This window comes from Cnephaeus nilssonii (genome assembly GCF_951640355.1).
Source record: "Cnephaeus nilssonii genome assembly, chromosome: 10".
NCBI lineage: Eukaryota > Metazoa > Chordata > Mammalia > Chiroptera > Vespertilionidae > Cnephaeus > Cnephaeus nilssonii.
Window position 1 is genome coordinate 29,363,790 of NC_137081.1, and position 18,218 is coordinate 29,382,007.

Below are 18,218 nucleotides of genomic sequence, written 5' to 3' on the forward strand. Positions count from 1 at the left end.
ACAACCAAATGTCCGACTACTTGGCAATAACTGAAAACAATGTAGCAACGAAAGAAAAGGTTAAGGATAAAAGTGTTATAAAAAAACTAGTATAATGACAACCAAGACCCCATGTGTGTCCGATGCAGACACCACCCAGACCATCATGAAATGAAGCGAAAGCCAGTGGGGACCCCAAACGCCTGCAGCTGACACCTGCAGGACCAACTCCATGGGGGAAGGAGTACAGCTCAGAACAGGGACAATCAAGGCATGAGACTCAAGGCAGACCCAACCTCTGGGCTAAGGAGTCCCAACCACTAGGGGCTTCAACCTCTCAGACCTCAACCAGGTTGCCCAGGGCCAGAAAGGGACAGCTGACTCACATTCACCTGCACTAGAGAAGCTCCCAGGAGGCCCAGGATAGACACACTAAATGACCAGATCTAACATCAGAGCAAAATCCAGCAAGCTCCACAAATAGCAGATCCAAAGGTTTTTGAGTATGTGGTTTTGTTTTTTGGTGTGTGAGTGAATAAATTTTTTTGTTTTGTTGTTTGGGTTTTTTTTCTCTTACGTATCTCTAATTTCTCTTTCCTTTGATTCTATTCTATGTCAGTCTATTCTTATGATTTTCTTATTTTCTTTTTTCTGTTTTACTTTTCCTGTCTATATCTTTATATACCCATTATTACTATGTTTTAAATTCATCATTATTATTTCATTTATTTTGTTTCCTCTTCTTTATTCCTCCTATACTAACTATTTCTTTTAGCTTCCTCCTTGCTTCCATAAAGCCAATTTTTCATCTTCTTTTTTCTCCCTTTTTCTTTACATCCCCTCTAAGTCTTCGGTTGTGTGTCTTTTAGTATTCTTTTTTTAAAATCTCCCTTATTTGTGGAATCTAATGAACTGACCAACAAAATAAGACCTGAAGTATGGAGGCATGGAACAGATTGACATACCTTGATGTGGGGATGGGGAGACAAGAAGAAATAAACCAAAGAAATTATATGCATAGCCCATGGACACAGGCAATAGGGAGTAAAGACCAGGGATCTGGGTGGAGGGGCTGGGAAGAAGGGAGTAAAAGGATGGGGGGAGGAATGTGAGATATCTGTAATACTATCAACAATAAAAAATATATGACAATGAATATATGCATTTTATTATATACAATAAAATAAACAGCACCTTAAAAAATAGTATAATTAAAGCTTAACAAAAACATGTAAACAAATATTGGGGTAGAATGCATGAAAACAGCCCGGCTGGCGTGCTCAGTGGTTGAGCATCGACCTATGAACCAGGAAGTCACGGTTCAATTCCCAGTCAGGGCACATGCCCAGATTGCAGGCTAGATCCCCAGCATTGGGCGTGCAGGAGGCTGCCGGTCAATGATTATCTCTCATCATTGATGTTTCTGTCTCTCTCCCTCTCCCTTCCTCTCTAAAATCAATAAAAATACATTAAAAAAAAAAAAAAAGAATTCATGAAAATAAAAATAGTGATAATAAATTTCTTTATTCAATATTCAAGTGAAACTTTTAATAATTTTATAAATCTTACAAAATTAATGATTTTGAGGAAAAATCACAGATCCATCTACCCTCCTTTATAGAGGTAACAAATTCTAAAACACAGATAATGAACTAATCATAAACTGGAAAAACCCAAGTTATTACCTGGCACTAGCACAGGAGCCCGTGGTCTTTTGGCGTGTGCTCCGCCTCAAACTGGGGAGCTCAGCAGGTGGGGATTCACTGCGCTTCTTGGTAGATTTTCTTAAACCTATATATATGAAATGCAAAAGTAAAATTTTAAAGGGAGAAGTTCTCTTAAAATAAAAATTCTTTATAATCTTGGTTCAAAGTCCATAGAATCTTCCCATGGCCTCTCTAGCGTCTACTGTGGTACATGGCATTCCCTTCAGGATAAATCTTCTTACTTTGGCCCAACCTTGATCATGAATGATGGTTCTCTCAAACCATCCCCTTAAAAGTTCCTACCACATCTCTACTCGTCCACTACTTTTCTCCACTAAAGCCAACAGGTTTTGGTTTTTTTTGTATATGCTATATAGTCCAGAACTTTACTAAATACCATTTATCACTTGTTTTTTATCCTCACCCAAGAATATTTTTTTCATTTATTTGTGTGTTATATTTTTTTAGAGAGAGTGGAGGGAAGGGGGAAAGGGGAGAGAGAAACATCGATGTAAGAGAGACACACATCAATCAGTTGTGTCCTCCTGTTGCCTACTCCGTGTGCCCTGGCCAGGGTGGGGGATGGAGCCTGCAACTGAACTACATGTCCCTGACCTGGAATCGAACCCTCCACTCTTGCATCCTTGGGCTGACGTTCTAACCACTTAGCAAACCAGCCAGGGCCCATTATCACTTTATTACATTGTCTTTACACTGTCCCATTTCACCTAGTTTAATACAGTTCATCAGTAAGACTATGAGAGAACAAAATGCTTTCTTTTCTTTACAGCAGTGCTTGCCAACCGGTGGTCTGCTCCGAAAGATTGGTGACCGCTGCTTTACACCATCCTATCAACAAGGAATATCAACTTGAACTAAAGTTATAGAATGTCCAATTTACAGAATACTGTACAATTGGGGGGGGGGGTAGGAATCAATCAAGTACACGTTATTTTGGATGCTAATACATTCATAGAGGTAACAAATCCTAAAAAGGTATAACATTTAAGTACATTACCATTTTATGAACTAGAGGCCTGGTGCACAAATTCATGCACCAGTGGGGTACCTTGGACTAGCCTGCAGGATCAGGCCGAAACCAGCTCTCTGACATTCTGAGGGGTCCTGGATAGTGAGAGGGCACAGGCCAGGCCGAGGGACCCCACTGGTGCACGATAGGGGCTGGGGAGGGACACAGGAGTTTGGTGTGGAAGGGCTCCAGGGCGTGTCCGGCCTTCTCACTCATTCCAGATAGGCCAGACCCCAGCAGCAAGCTAACCTACCAGAGCGTCTGCCCCCTGGTGGTCAGTGCTCATCATAGAGACTGGTTGACTATCTGCCCCCTGGTGGTCAGTGCATATCATAGCGAGCAGTCGAGCAGCATTAGCATATCATTAGCATATCATGCTTTGATTGGTTGAACAGACGACCAGACACTTAGTATATTAGGCTTTTATTATATGAGATGGTGTTGCCATTAGAGCATCCATCTACACTTCCCCAATGATGTTATCATATAACATACTGTGCAGTGTGCACAATTCAAACTAAGACCTCCAATACTGAATGGCCTCCAAAGTAAACAAGCATATTTCCATTAGAACTCTAGCATCATCTTAAACAGACGTTAACTTTTCAAACCAATTGTACAGTAACAATTCTCCAGATCCCAGGAAGCTTTAATTAATTATTATTATTATTATTTTTTTACCATTTCACTGCTTTAAAGTGAAATTAAGAAATTCTTTACTCTTGATTTAGACGTCTAACTTACAACCTCAGTTTTCTCCCTGGGGGGAACGGGCCTAAGCTGGCAGCCCAGGAGTCCACGGGGAGCAGGCCTAAGCCATTAGTCAGACATCCTTAGTGCCGTTGCGGAGGCGGGAGAGGCTCCCACCACCACCGCTTGGCTGGTCAGTCATGAGATGGCTTCAGGCTGAGCTGCACTCTTTCTGTGGAAGCACACTGACCACCAGGGGGCAACCCCTGTGTTGAGCATCTGTCCCCTGGTGGTCAGTGCACGTCATAGCGACTGATCATTCTTGGTCATTCCACTGTCAGGGTCAATTTGCATACTATCCTTTTATTATAAAGGATAATGGAAGTTGCCAAGTGAAAAGCAAGCTATTCAAGAATCTTTAATGACAGCCAGGCCAGTGTGGCTCAGTGGCTGAACACAGACTGATGCACCAAGAGATCACTGGTTCGATTCCTGGTCAGGGCACCTGCCTGGTTGCAGGATCCATCCACAGTAGGGGGTGTAGGGAGGCAGCCCATCCATGTTTCTCTCTCATCGATGATTCTATCTTCCTCCCTTCCCTTCTCTCTAAAATACCCATGAAAACATAAATATTTTTTAAAATACCTTTTTATTGATTTCAGAGAGGAAGGGAGAAGAATATAATATATTCAGGTATTTAGAATCACTATTTTTTAATGTTTAAAAAATTCAGAAATTATTTTTAATATTTCAGTAAATATTAAATTATACCTATCTGAATTGTGTGACTAAGTGGTAATAGAGCAAAAAATGTACAATTCAGAGAGAAAAACCATGAGTGCACATTACACTGAAACACTGAAAAAACTAAGTGCTATAAAGCAAGTTAAAAGCCCTTACATTACTGTCATTAACTTAGTTCATATAATACTAAAGCATTTTTACACATGGCATACTACTAGGTATATAGTTAACAACGCGGATTTTATAATCAAAGAAAACACGATAATTTCAAGAGAAACGTCAAAAGTGCTTTATTCAAAGTAATGCCCATTGCTAGCTATACATTTCCCCATCTTTCAGGTAATTTGTGGATACTGTACCAATAGAACTTTTCTTGTTTTGAGGCAAACCATTCCGAAACCCAATTGACCACTTTTTCATACGTTCTGAAGTGCTGCTCAGAAAGTGCTGTGCCATCGATCAGAACAAGTGGTAATCTGAAAGAACAAGGTCTGCTGAATACAGTGGTGGATTAATACTTCCCAGGCAAGATCTTTTAACGTGTCTTTAACTGGTTTTGAAGTGTGTAATGGTGCATTATCATGAAGCAAAATTATTTTGCCATGTCTTCTGGCACATTCTGGTCATTTTACAATCAAAACGTGGTTCAAACTGATTATTTGTTGTTGGTAGCGATCAGTATTAACGGTTTCACCTGGTTTTAGAAGTTCATAATACACTACACCTTCCTGATCCCACCAAACGCAGAGCATTGTCTTCTTTCCGAAGCGACTTGGCCTTGCAGTCAATGTTGATGGTTGACCTGAATCAACCCATGATTTTGTGCATTTGGGATTCTCAAAATAAATCGACTTTTCATTGCCAGTCACAATTGGATGCAAAAAAGAATTTCTTCTGTGCTGCTGAAGCAACAGATTGCTGATGACTTTTCGGTTTTCCATTTGTCTTACGTTCAGTTGATGTGGCACCCATTTTCCTTCCTTTAACATCTTTCCCATTGCTTGTAAATGATCGTAAATTGTTTGCTGAGCAACGTTTAATCTTTCTGCAAGTTGTTTTTGAGTTTGACACGCATCTTCATCCAATAATGCTTGTAATTGTTGGTCTTCAAATTTTTTTCAGTTGACCTGGACGTTCTTTGTCTTTCACACTGAAATCATCACTTTTAAAGCGTTTAAACCAGCGTTCATAAGTATCTTGAGATGGAGGATGTTCACCATAAGCTTCCCGAAGTATAAGATAACTTTCAGCAGTAATTTTCTTCAAAATAATTAATTAAAACTTCCCACAAAAGCTTTTTGGCACGAAATTCGACATTTTTAAGCGTAAAAATATCTATAATGTTAACACCTTCACAAAATTTGATAAATGAGGTTTTGAAGCTTGCTGTCACAATACAACAAAATAGCATACATATCAAATTGCATATATAGCAACATATGTGTAACTCAATCTATTGAAAAAAATCCGCACTATTAACTGGTACACCTAGTACGGTAATGGACACAAGCACAAAATTTTACATCTATTCAGTGGCATTCAAAATAAAATACTCAACTTAATACTCAACCGTGGGCTACTACTGCTCTAATGCTAATTTGATGTTGACAGTATACTTTTTTTAAAATATATTTTATTGATTTTTTACAGAGAGGAAGAGAGAGGGATAGAGAGTTAGAAACATCGATCAGCTGCCTATTGCACACCCCCCACTGGGGATGTGCCCGCAACCAAGGTACATGCCCTTGACCGGAATCGAACCTGGGACCCTTGAGTCTGCAGGCCGATGCTCTATCCACTGAGCCAAACCAGTTTTGGCGACAGTATACTTTTTGATCAAACTTTTTTACATTTCACTACTCATCAACTATTTTACTTAATACTAAGGTAGGAGAAATAGCCCCAAACATTTTGTTGTCTGGAAGGCAATCCCATGGTAAAGGAGCTGCTACATACAGTCCTCTCTAGTGCAAAAGAGGTATCACTATTTGTAACATTACCTAAGCCTATGATGGGAAACAAAACTAGCTTTTACATACTCTGCTCCAAAAACTACATCAGGGAAACATCTCAGATGTTGTGAAGACTGGTAATTAGAAACTTACTAGGATTCCTAAACAAATTAAGTCAATTCTTAGAAGAACTATATAAATTCTTAGAAAAAGGAAAGTTGAAGATAAAACAATTTGGTAAATCAAGTACTTTGTAGAAATGTGAATACTGTTAACTATTGTGGGGTTTTTTTGACCATTCAGCAAATTGATGCTGCTAGAATATACTATCTTATATCTTCACAGTTTTAGATCGGCTATGGAGTTTTTCATAAAAGCAATTTCATATAGGTATACAGTTATGATAATTCTTATTTTTCAAACACAAAAATATTAACTGACTTGCCTAGAGGTGCATAACTACACAATTCCCAAGTTTATTCTGAAGCAGAACAGTATACTATATTTTCCAATATACATCTGGAAAATCATTACAATTTTGATTTGGGGTTCCTTTAGAAACCTTTAGGTAATATGTTTGTATAGCAAAAGAAAAAACTATAAAATTCTCTATATAAAAATAAAGTATTTTTATATAATTAAAATATGTTTCCTTCATTCTATTGGTCAAGTAAGGAGTATTTTAATAGAAGAGAAAGCATGGTAAGTATAAAAGTACAACTTACTGAAAACCAATTAAGATGCAGGTGCATGGGAATACATACAATTTCAATCCATCTATCTCTATTTCTCTTTCTCCTAGGCTCTGTAATGCAGAAAAACTGTATTGGTCACTTATTTTTATGATGCCACACTGAAAAGCAACCAGAATATCACTGCTCATCCTATCTAATAAAAGGGTAATATGCAAATTGACCATGACTCCGCAACAAAGATGGAAGTGCCGACGGCCAATAAGGAGGGAATATGAAAATTGACGCGACAAATATGGTGGCGGCCGGGCCTTTGGGCAGCGTAGGTGCAGAGCAGCTGGGGCGGGGCGGGACGTCTGCTATGGGGGGGAGGGGCGAGGGCTGAGGTGGGGAGGGAGCTACAGGAGGGTGGCAGGGCCGGAGCAAAGGCAAAAGGCAGCTCTGGCCAGAGCAAAGGCCTGGGTCCTAGAGGGAAGCTGGTACCAGCAGCCAAGGGAAGGAAGGCCTATTCTTGCACAAATCTTCATGCATCAGGCCTCTAGTAATAATATATTCTTATCCACAATGCCTTTGTGTAATGAAGTTAGGTATAAATGTAGACATATTACTTTTATCAAAGCTCCTTGACCCTATTATATTGGTATATGAATATATGAATTTGTTCCTACAAATATATTCCTATAATCTTTCTTTTTAATCCTCACTCAAGAATGTGCTTTCTAATTGATTTTTAGGGAGGGAGGAAAGAAGGGGGGGAGGGAGGGAGAGAGAGGAGAGAGGAGAGAGAGAGAGACTGATTGAACACTGATTAGTTGCCTCCCACACTCGTCCCGACCGGGGATGGAATCCACCATCTAGGTATGTGCCTACACTGTGAATCAAACCCTCAACCTTTTGGTGTACAGGACAATGTTCCAACCAACTGAGCCACCCAGCCAGGACTATTCCTATGGTCATTATTCTTTCGGATAAAGGTGAAACTGGCAGTATTATTCTCTTAAAAGTCCTAATCGATATTTTCTACTACAATATAGGTATGTCTTAATTGTTTTTTCTTTTGAGTAAGTATTCCTAGCCTCAAACTGATTTATTCAAAATCCAGGGCTTCATCTTTTTAAAAAATCAGTCCTTTTATAAAGTGTGATATTTGAAATGTAAAAATAAGTAAACCTCTCATGTATCCAATTGAAAACTTGGATTTTTAAATATAAAAATATTTTTAAAATAAACAGATGGAGGGCCTTGGAAATTTTATCTTCTGGACACTCATTAGTGTAAAAGTAGTTAAGATGTTCTTGGGTACCTTCTACTTGTAATTGATTTTTCTTTTTTACTGCAAAAATTTAAAAGTATTTCTAATTACAAAACTGAAATGATTCCAATTTTGTCATTTTTGCAGAAGAAATGAGCAACAGTAATATGATTACTACTTCACTACCAGAGTCACCAAAGGTGAAACTATTCCAATCCTTGGAAAGATAAGGTTTTCACTGTTAATTGCGTTAGGTTACTTTAAAAGTAGCAAAATGCAACTGGGTGATACCTATTCACTGTCATGCTTTTTTTTCTACTTTTAATTCTTACATTATCTCTTTAGGTATATACACATATAACAGAACTAATAGAAAATCCTACAATAAAAATATAGCCTCCACAATAATGAAGTATTTCAGCAATGTAGTAATTAAGTAAACTTTCCAATTTCCTAAAGATTCCTTTTGTTCTGTGTAAGGAGTCAAAGTAAACATTATATATCAGTCTATATATATAAAAGCCTAAGGGACTGAACAACCAGAATGACCAGTCACTATGACGCGTACTGACCACCAGGAGAAGATGCTCAATGCAGGAGCTGCCCCCTGGTGGTCAGTACGCTCCCAAGCGGGAGTGCCGCTCAGCTGACCAACCCGTCCTGGTGGCCAAACCTACAGGTCCAATCTCTGGAGAACGGGCCAGGCACTGATGGACCAGCGCCACCAGCCTCCTGGAAGTCGGCCTCGGGGACCGCTGCTACTTCCCATCTCTAGACAGTCGACAAGGAAGAAACAATATGAAAGCAGCCCCCAGGTGGCTCCCAACAATTGGTGCGAATGTCAACAGGATGGATCTGGATCCTGGGCCAGCAAGGGCGTGCCACCGCCTGCCTGGAAGGCCAATCATGTCCTGGCCCTTCCACCTCCCTTGAGACCCCACCTGTGCACAGATTCGTTTACCGGGCCTCTAGTGTATTTAATAAAGTTGTTTGGAGGGGAAAATTGACCTAACACCTTTATTCAGTGTATGATAATTCTTTACAAATACATGAATGTTTTTATTCTCCAACTTAACATTAATTTTAATGTGACATTAAAAGATGACCAAGTAGACATCTGTTATATTATGCCCAGTAACCCTATTTCTGAGCTCTCTGCCTCTTTTTTTTTTTTTTTTTTAATTCTCTGGGGAGCTATCTCCTTCCCCTTCTCCACATAGTACTGATGAAACTGTCATTCACAGTATACTCCTACTATATGAGTGGGACTCAAATTGGCCAGACTATTTCAATCATTTCCAATTACAACTTTACAACCACTGTCCCCTCTCCCCTCCACCTGTGATTCATTCAGGATAGACCCAGAGAGAAATAAGAAACTTCCTTTCAGGATGATATATAAATGACTGGATTCTTTGGGGGAAGGCTTGGGATGAATAGGACTGTCTTCATTTGAGCACCTGGACCCAAACAAGCCTGAAGCTAGGCAATCTCTTGGCTTTACCAGTATTGTAAGCCGATTTCCATTAATGGTAAGTGAATATCCATCACATAAGCCCAACTCTTCTGACTAAAAGTCATTACTGCATTAAAATTTCTTCTCTAGAGTGTCAACCAACTTTAGACTATGAGTCAAATCCAGGTGGCAGCCTGTTTTTGTATAGCCCACAAACTAAAAATGATTTTTACATTTTTAGAGAGTTAAAATGAAAGAAGACGTGACAAAGACGTATGTGGCCAGCAAAACCTAAAATATTTACTACATGGACCTTTACAAAAAATGCTTACTGACCTGGACTATGAGTAGAAAAAGAACAGTATAAGCACTCACCTAAATTTTTAAAATCTGTCAAAAATTTTTTAAAAACAAAATAAAAACCAATCCCTTATGCTTTAAAAAGAGAAAAAAAATACCTGAGCTAAATAATACCTTAGTAATAAAAGTTTTAGCACTAATTTTTCTAGAATATTAAATATTTTGATTTTTTTTCTTTACTGTTTTTGTCATATTCCTGCAGATAGTAAATACATCTCTATTTAAAAATGGAGTAGAAAAACCAATATAAGGTCCATAAACCAATACCTTAAACAAGAGTAAATGTCCAGAAAAATCACTACAATTCAATTACATATACAGCTGGTCAAGGTATGACTGTGATTGAGCTTTCCCATTTTTTTTTATAAATTAAAGAACACTAGCAATTACTTATGGTATATCCACTTATGTACATGTCAAATTTATTCCAAAGAGTTTTCAGAACCACTCCTTTTCTTTTATAAAAGGAAGAAAAAGAGCACCAAATAACATGACTACTAGCATGCCTGAGTTCAATTTAGAATCATTTAATAGGGCCATTTTGCTACTAGAAAAATTGGACCCAATAAAAATAATTAATAATGGGTATAGTCTCAGTAACTAGTTCTTGATTATTCAGCTGGCACAGAATCCTAAGAACCTGGTATAACTTGGACTTGTTGTGTATCTATTTTCAAGTTTATACATCTTTATTAATGGTTACTTAAGAGAAATAATCCAGTCAGAAAAAGATAAATATCACATCATCTCACTCATATGTGGAATATAATGATCAACATCATTTGATGAACAAGAACAGATCCAGAGACAAATGGGGGGAGGGGGCGGTTAGAGAGCAACCAAAGGACTTGTATGCATGCATATTAGCATAACCAATGGACACAGACACTGGGGCAGTGGGGGCTTGCCCGGGGTAGGAATGGCTGGGGGAGGGGAGGGTCAATTGGGGAAAAAGAAGACGTGTAAAAATTTAGACAATAATAAAAAATAAAAATAAAAGAGAAATTCTAGTGCTAAATCTCTGGGAAATCCAGAAATCTGAAGGTGGAAAACTAAGATAAACTATCAATTAGAATGATACTCAGAATCCCACAAACGTCAGGAATTGATGGACAAACTTCAAAGTTAAAACTGAAGGTTGGTTGATAGGCTGTTTTATGAAACAGATTCCCCAGAATCCCTCCCCCACTTGCATAGTTGCATAACTGTCCCTCTCTCCTAAGGTAGCAAAACATAAGACCATTACTCCTTAGAAAGTAGAAAGTAAAAAAATTTTCAATTAAAGCACCACACAACCAATTGGGAAGGGGAGGGGTACATAAACAGACACACTGGGTGACATATGTATAGAAAAATTCTCAATTAAAGCACCACACCACCAATTGGGAAGGGGAGGGGTACATAAACAGACACAGTGGATGACATATGTATGGCCTTTTTCCAAGTCTCTTCTCCAGCTTAGCCCCCAGAACTCTAGCAGTTAGGCCTTCACCTCCAGGCAAGAGTCTGAAAGAATCTTTCCTGTGGAATTTTACCAAATAAAAAAGATCTAAAAATAATGATAGAGGCGATTTTAGATTTTTGGTCCCCCTGTACTGAGTATGAGGCAACAAGGAAATCTGAGGAAAATTCTAGACAAAAACAAACCAAATTTCAAGTACCCCATAAAAATACTACATAAGAAGAGTGTACAAGAAAGGAATACTTTCTCATGTCCTCAAAGAAGAAAAGTATCCTATATAATAAAAGCCTAATATGCTAAGTGTCCGGTCGTCTGGTCAACCAATCAAAGCGTAATATGCTAATAATATGCTAAGGACACTCAAACGGTTGCTATGACATGCACTGACCACCAGGGGGCAGATGCTCTGACCAGTAGGTTAGCTTGCTGCTGGGGTCCGGCCAATTAAGACTGAGCAAGACGGGCCAGACACACCCCAGAACCCTCTCGTGGTCCCTCCCCGGCTGGCCAACCTATTGCATTCCTCCCTGGCCCCAATCATGCACTGGTGGAGTCCCTTGGAGAGCCGGTTTCAGCCCAATCCCACAGGCCAGGCTGAGGGACCACACTGGTGCACAAGTTTGTGCACCAGGCCTCTAGTCCATAATAATAAAGGAAATGAGAATAAAATAACCTCTTGAAAATAAAAGCAAAATAGCAAACATGAAAAAAAAAGTCAATAGAAAGTTTGGAAGAATTTGTTGAAATCTCTCAGAAAGTAGAACAAAAAAGGAAAGCAAGTTACGATCAGATCAGAACCTTCCAACAGGACAATCACCAAAAATAATAGATCCAAAGAGAAAAGAAACAATAAGGTGATCAGCCATCCTTGTTTGCCTAAGATTTAGTAGCAATTAAGGCTGAAAATACTAAGTCCAGACCCAAGGAAAAACAAAAATTCTTGTCACTCTAACAGAAATAAAAATAAACCCACAGTTATGACAATATCATGACATTTCTAAATAATGGAGATAAAGATTCCAGAAAAATGGGATACAGGAATCAGAATGTCTATAGTTACTTAAAGCTAAAAGATAATGCAATTCTTCAAACTTTTGAAAGAAAATTATTTCCAACCCAGAACTGTATATTCAATGGTCAAACAAATATCAAGGTTATTTATTTTCAGACATTCAAAATCTTCAAAAATTAAAAAGGTTTTTAAAATTCTCATAAACACTTCTTCATAGAAAGCAAGTCAAAGGTATGTCACACCCAAAACGAAACAGTAAACCAAGAAAGATGATGTGGAAGCTGGAAAATGGAGAGTGTGAAGAAAATCCTGAGGCTAAAAGCAATGTAACTAGGCATAAAAGAGCAGTCATCCAGAGGCCTCACTTCTTCAGGAACTGAAACAGATACATGTAGACAGCTTGAGAAAAGATTTAGACAGTGTCATAGTTTGGAGGTGAGTTCACACAAAAAAGAAAAGAAAAACAAACTAATAATTAAATTCAAGAAAAAAAAACAAAATTGTAAAAGAAAGGAAAAGTTCCTACAAGGCCCTTAAATAGCATTTATCTGAATCCATACAAACATTGAGCACCATTCATGACTGGGAAAATGAGATGTACAAGTATGAGTTTGGTGGATGAAGAGGTGGTGTAAATTTTCCATAAAGGACATGCCATAGTGCTCACACTGAAAGAAAACAACAACAAGTAGACCTCTTGAGCACATAATTTAGAGACTAAAATAAGAACCAAAATAATCAGCTACAGGGAAGGGCAATGTGGCAGAAAGACTGTTTTTTAATAAATCTTATAGAATGACTTTAAAATGCATTTAAGCATTGAAAAAAATTTGAGCAGGATACACACATACAAAGAAAGAGGTAGTCCTAAGTGATCAAATTAAGTGACTGTGTGTTTTTCTTCATTGTACATTTTGGTACTGTCTGAATTAGTCTTAAATAACATTTTATGAATAGAAGTATCAAAAACATTACAGAATACAGAAGCTGGAATATAAAAGAACAGTTTTCACTAACTTACATGTAAGTTTAGTAAAGTGTACTTTAGTTAAACTAATTCTTATTCTAATCTGATATACAAAAATACAGAGTAGTCTTTTTTTTTATTTTGGCAACCCATTTTCTAAAATTTAATATATTTTTAAGAAATTGATGTTGGTAATTTTTCAAAGCAGTTGCATATTAGAACTATTAAAGTTTTAAGTTTAAATTATTTTAACAGCTGCCTTCTAATATAGAAAATTTTAATATTCAACCCTTTCCTTTTAAGGTTATTACCCAACACCTCAGGAGACTAAAAGATAATTCATCTTTGTAAAAAATCAGTAGGAATGACCCTATAAGACCCAATTAGGTAAAACCAAGGGTTTAACTTTTAAGTTCTTCTGTCTTGCTCAACTCATTCTTATTTACTCCCCTGATGCTAGAGGTGCAATGCACCATATGTCTCAGACTGTCGGAAAGAGTCCTAAACCAAGAAGAATTACCGTCCCAGAATTGGCATCTGCCTGGGTCTTGGCTAGCTCTAGTAACGGCCACAGACTGCATGCAAGTCACCAAGAGAGTTTGAAACTCAAGATAAAAATAAGCTGGTAACCACTGCTGACTATGTTATTAATAATGTGCACATGATGTCCATTTTAAATAATAGAAGGGAAACTAGTTCTATAAATAGACACACCAGAGTGGAAATATAATACCTTTATAAATTTTTCTGTAAAAAAAAACTCCACAATTACCCGAATTTTGATCACAAACTATTGAAACATCATTGTATCATTATACTGCCCCACTGGTTTCACATTTATGCTAAATTTTTAAGAATGTCTGTTTGCTTAAGTTAAACAACACATAGCAAGAATAATTCCCTAATGCACATTAAAAATTATCACATAAACACTATCCCTTCTAGAGTATTACCTCAAGACTTCTATCAATTGATATAGGATGGCCTTTGTCCCAGTTATTTTGATCAGCTACAGCTGGAAAGCCATAGGCTTCACGAAGCCCTGAAAGTAGCTGTTTCACTAGTTCCACCACCCCTAGGACAGCCCTAGTTCCTCCCCAGGAAAGCATTTATCAGCCTATAAATGTTGCTGAAACAGGAAAAGTCTCCCTACTTAACTGTTCTAAGTGTGTTCCATGGAACACTGCTATCTCCCAAGGTAATATACCGTATTTTCCGGCATATAAGACGACTGAGCGTATAGAAGATTTTCCTGGGTTAAAAAGTCGTCTTATACGCCAGAAAATACGGTCAGTGGTCAGATAAATATATAAAATACTAAGTTAAGCAGAAGTTACTGTAAGATTTCTAACCTGAATCTCCTTGAGTGATATTTGACCATGGGGAAATGGGTTTCACAAAGCATCATGTAAGTACTGTTATTCCTGCAATTTGGAAAAAATCCACTTTACCATGAAGCTTTACTGACCAATCTTATCTTAGAACTAGAGGCCCGGTGCACAAAATTTGTGCACGGAGGGGGGGTGTGTCCCTCAGCCCAGCCTGCACTGTCTCCAATTTGGGACCCCTCAAGGGATGCCTGACTGCCCGGGCAGTCGGACATCCCTCTCACAATCCAGGACTGCTGGCTCCCAACCACTCGCCTGCCTGCCTGCCTGCCTGATTGCCCCTAACTGCTTCTGCCTGCCAGCCTGATCAACCTCTAACCACTCCCCTGCCAGCCTGATCGACGCCTAACTGCTCCCCTGCCAGCCCGATTGCCCCAACTGCCCTCGCCTGCTGGCCCGGTCACCCCTAACTGCCCTCCCTTGCAGGCCTGGTCCCTCCCAACTGCCCTCCACTGCTGGCCTGATCGCCCTCAACTGCAGGCCATCTTGTGTGTTGGAGTGATGGTCAATTTGCATATTACCCTTTTATTAGGTAGGATTATTAGATAGGATGAGACTTTACCTAGGAAATATCGCATTCTAATTAACCCTTTGCACTCGCTTGCTTTTTTCTCGATTCCTTTATTCTAATGCTAACCGTGGAGTCACACTCGACATCCGAGTGCAAAAGGTTAACAGGTTCACAGGTTCTTAAAAGAAGAAGAAAACAAATAATCTACCCAATTTGAAATGCTCTATATCGCACAAAGTGTAGGTCCAGTCCACTTTTTAGGTAATTTACAGATTTTGTTTCCCTGAAAGTTACTAATCAGAAATCTCAACTTCTATCCATTGTATCTAATTCTGTCCCCTGGATTAATGTTTTAAGGGGGGAAAAAAGCACTTCAAATATGTTGCAATAACTCTCATGCACCATTATTTGTTTATATGTTGCTTTAATGTTTTAAAACTCTTTTCAAATACATTCTGTTATTTATGCTTCACAAAAATGAATATTACCACTTTTCAAGTAAGATTAGGGATTAGGTTGCCAATGATTTGTCCAGCCTCACAAAACTAGGAGGAGGTAACAGAACGTCAAATCGGGGTCTTCCAAATCTGAGGAGAGACTTTTAAAACTGACAAATGATAAGTATTTATTAATCCTTCATTCTCAAAACACTACTCTGAATATGTTTTCTCTCTTAAGATTCTCAACTTCAGCTGTGCATCCTAAATTTAGTGATGCAACTTATGTACTAAGCACTATACTCACATATTTATTCTTCAAATAGCTATGGTGCCTATTTTACAATGAGAAGGTTACAAACTTTGCATAGTCACCAGGTGATAAAATGGCAGAACTAGGTTTAAACTCAGGATTTTTAGCCCTATATTAAGAGATCCCTGTCCCCAAAGTACCATTACTTGAAACCCAGAGATTCCCCTAAGATACCACACATTGCCCCTATGGTCTTACATAAAATTACCAAGTACTGCCAATTATCTTGCAGTACTGCTTCTTACATTAACTCTTTCCTAAGTGACACATTCAATCGTACCTAAAATTCACCCTGCCCATCTGACTTCAGGAAACCTTCCTAAGATTTAGCTCACCCAATTTCCTCAATCCTTTGAGTCCTATTCATATGGCCTGGGTTTAATCCTTTCCTCTATCACTTCTTAGTTCTGTGTCCATTGATTGGTAATTTGACAAATGACACTGAGTTGCCTTACCTGTAAGAAGGGAATAATAGTACCTGCCACACAGGGAAGATGAGGAGTAAATGAGATGATTCATGTAAAGTATTTAAAAGTTGTCAGACACTCGTAATCACATTAAATATTTCCTATTATTTTTAGAAATGTTTTTCACTTATTTGAAAAGAAGCAAATAAGTAGTGAATGGGATGATATGAATCCCTGGTTCACACGGTATTCATTCCTAAAGATTAATCAATACAAGTAAAGAAGAATCAGATAAAATCTTATCTCCTCTGAGATCTTAACATTTCTTAATGATCCAAAGATGCTGCAAACATGGAGAACTAACATGGGTGAAAAATAAATGGCACAGCAAGGAAAGTAACAGCTTCAAAGTCACATTCTGCCTTTGAATCCTAACTCTGTCACTTAAAATATGTAACCCAGGCAAGTTATTTCATCTTCTTGGAAAGAAGGGAACATCACCTCAAGTTACAAACCCCCCTGCCAGCTCAAAATCACTGAGCATTACTTTTTAAAACTAATTATGACTGCATATGTAAAATACCTGGGACTTACAAGATGCTAAACACATACTTGTTCCCTTCTCTTGTTTCAACAGGTTAGACTATTAATTAGAACTTAGAACTAGGACAGTGGCAGTGAAAATGTACAAGCTTTATTAGAGACCACAGAACACACAGATTTTTAATCTACCAAGTCAGTTTGTGACCATGTGTGGAGTTAGACTATCTAGACTGGTTTTATTATGGCGCAGGGGCAGTGTCAAAACTGAGTGCTTCCTGACTGATAGCAACTTCACAATCAAGGAAATACACTGATCAGCCACTGGTAGGGTTGAGCTTCCTTTTAAAAATCATGTTAAGAAAGTTCTCCCTAAAACAAGAAAGCTGGTCACTGAGAAGAATCAACATGATACTCAACAACAATCTGCTCTCACCCAGGCCTGGACCCTCCTAGAAATAAAAGTTGAAAAAGATGAGCTCTTCAAGTGAAGCAGACTGGATGACAGGAAGGTGAGGAGTGAATCCCATGAAACTCACTGTAAACTCAGCCTGGCCCATTGTCTATTAAGATCACAGAGGCACTACAATGAGGACATGACCATACACAGACACACACGCAAACACAGATAGATGCACACATGCTTCTACTTAAAAGAAGAGAGGGAAGAGGTATAAAAGCCGAGATAAAAGCAATTGTCAAGAAAACCTTGGTAGGCGCAATGGACAGTTGCCCGGGAGTCCCTTTTTAACTCAGCCCTTTATTTCCTTTTGACTTTAAGATACTAATCTTGATCTTAATCCAACGCTTGTACCTTCAAATTCAAAAGGTTTAATACAGATGAAAAACAAAATTCTACAATCTAAGAGAAAAAGATGTTACTTACCTTCACAATAACCCTATGATACAGGTTAAACATAAGATTTTATTTTGTACCTACTACTATTCTTATCAAAGTTTAGGTAATAATGAATCAACTGAAAGTAGTCATAGATTGTAGGGTTAAACAGAGCTAACATTTAGTTCTAATTCAATATTAGATTAGGCTGATTCAGTGCTAGCTAAACTATGAGAAGAGTACTAGTAGACACTATATAAAATCTTCTAGTAACCAAGAAAAATATCCAGCCCTATGAAAATGTGGATCTGAAATTTTCTGAAGGCTCAAAAAAAGAAAAGATGGTCAAAACTAAGCTTCTGGTTAAATATTACAAAAATTAAATGCTTAAAAATTGTAGATAAGCACAGTATTATTCTCTGTGTGTTTTTGAGATTTCACAAAATACAAAAAAAAAAACAAACACAAAAAAACAACAACCA

At 38.1% G+C, this 18,218-nt stretch overlaps 1 protein-coding gene across 18 annotated transcripts in view; it reads right to left on the reverse strand.

Annotated features, from left to right (window-relative positions):
* TRIP12 (thyroid hormone receptor interactor 12) overlaps positions 1-18,218 on the reverse strand; it is a 137,763-nt gene that overhangs the window by 64,460 nt on the left and 55,085 nt on the right. For all 18 annotated transcript variants that reach the window (XM_079783028.1, XM_079783036.1, XM_079783034.1 and 15 more), the window contains one exon: positions 1,665-1,770. In XM_079783028.1, coding sequence (XP_079639154.1) covers positions 1,665-1,770 — 106 coding nt within the window. The remainder of the gene's footprint in view (positions 1-1,664; positions 1,771-18,218) is intronic.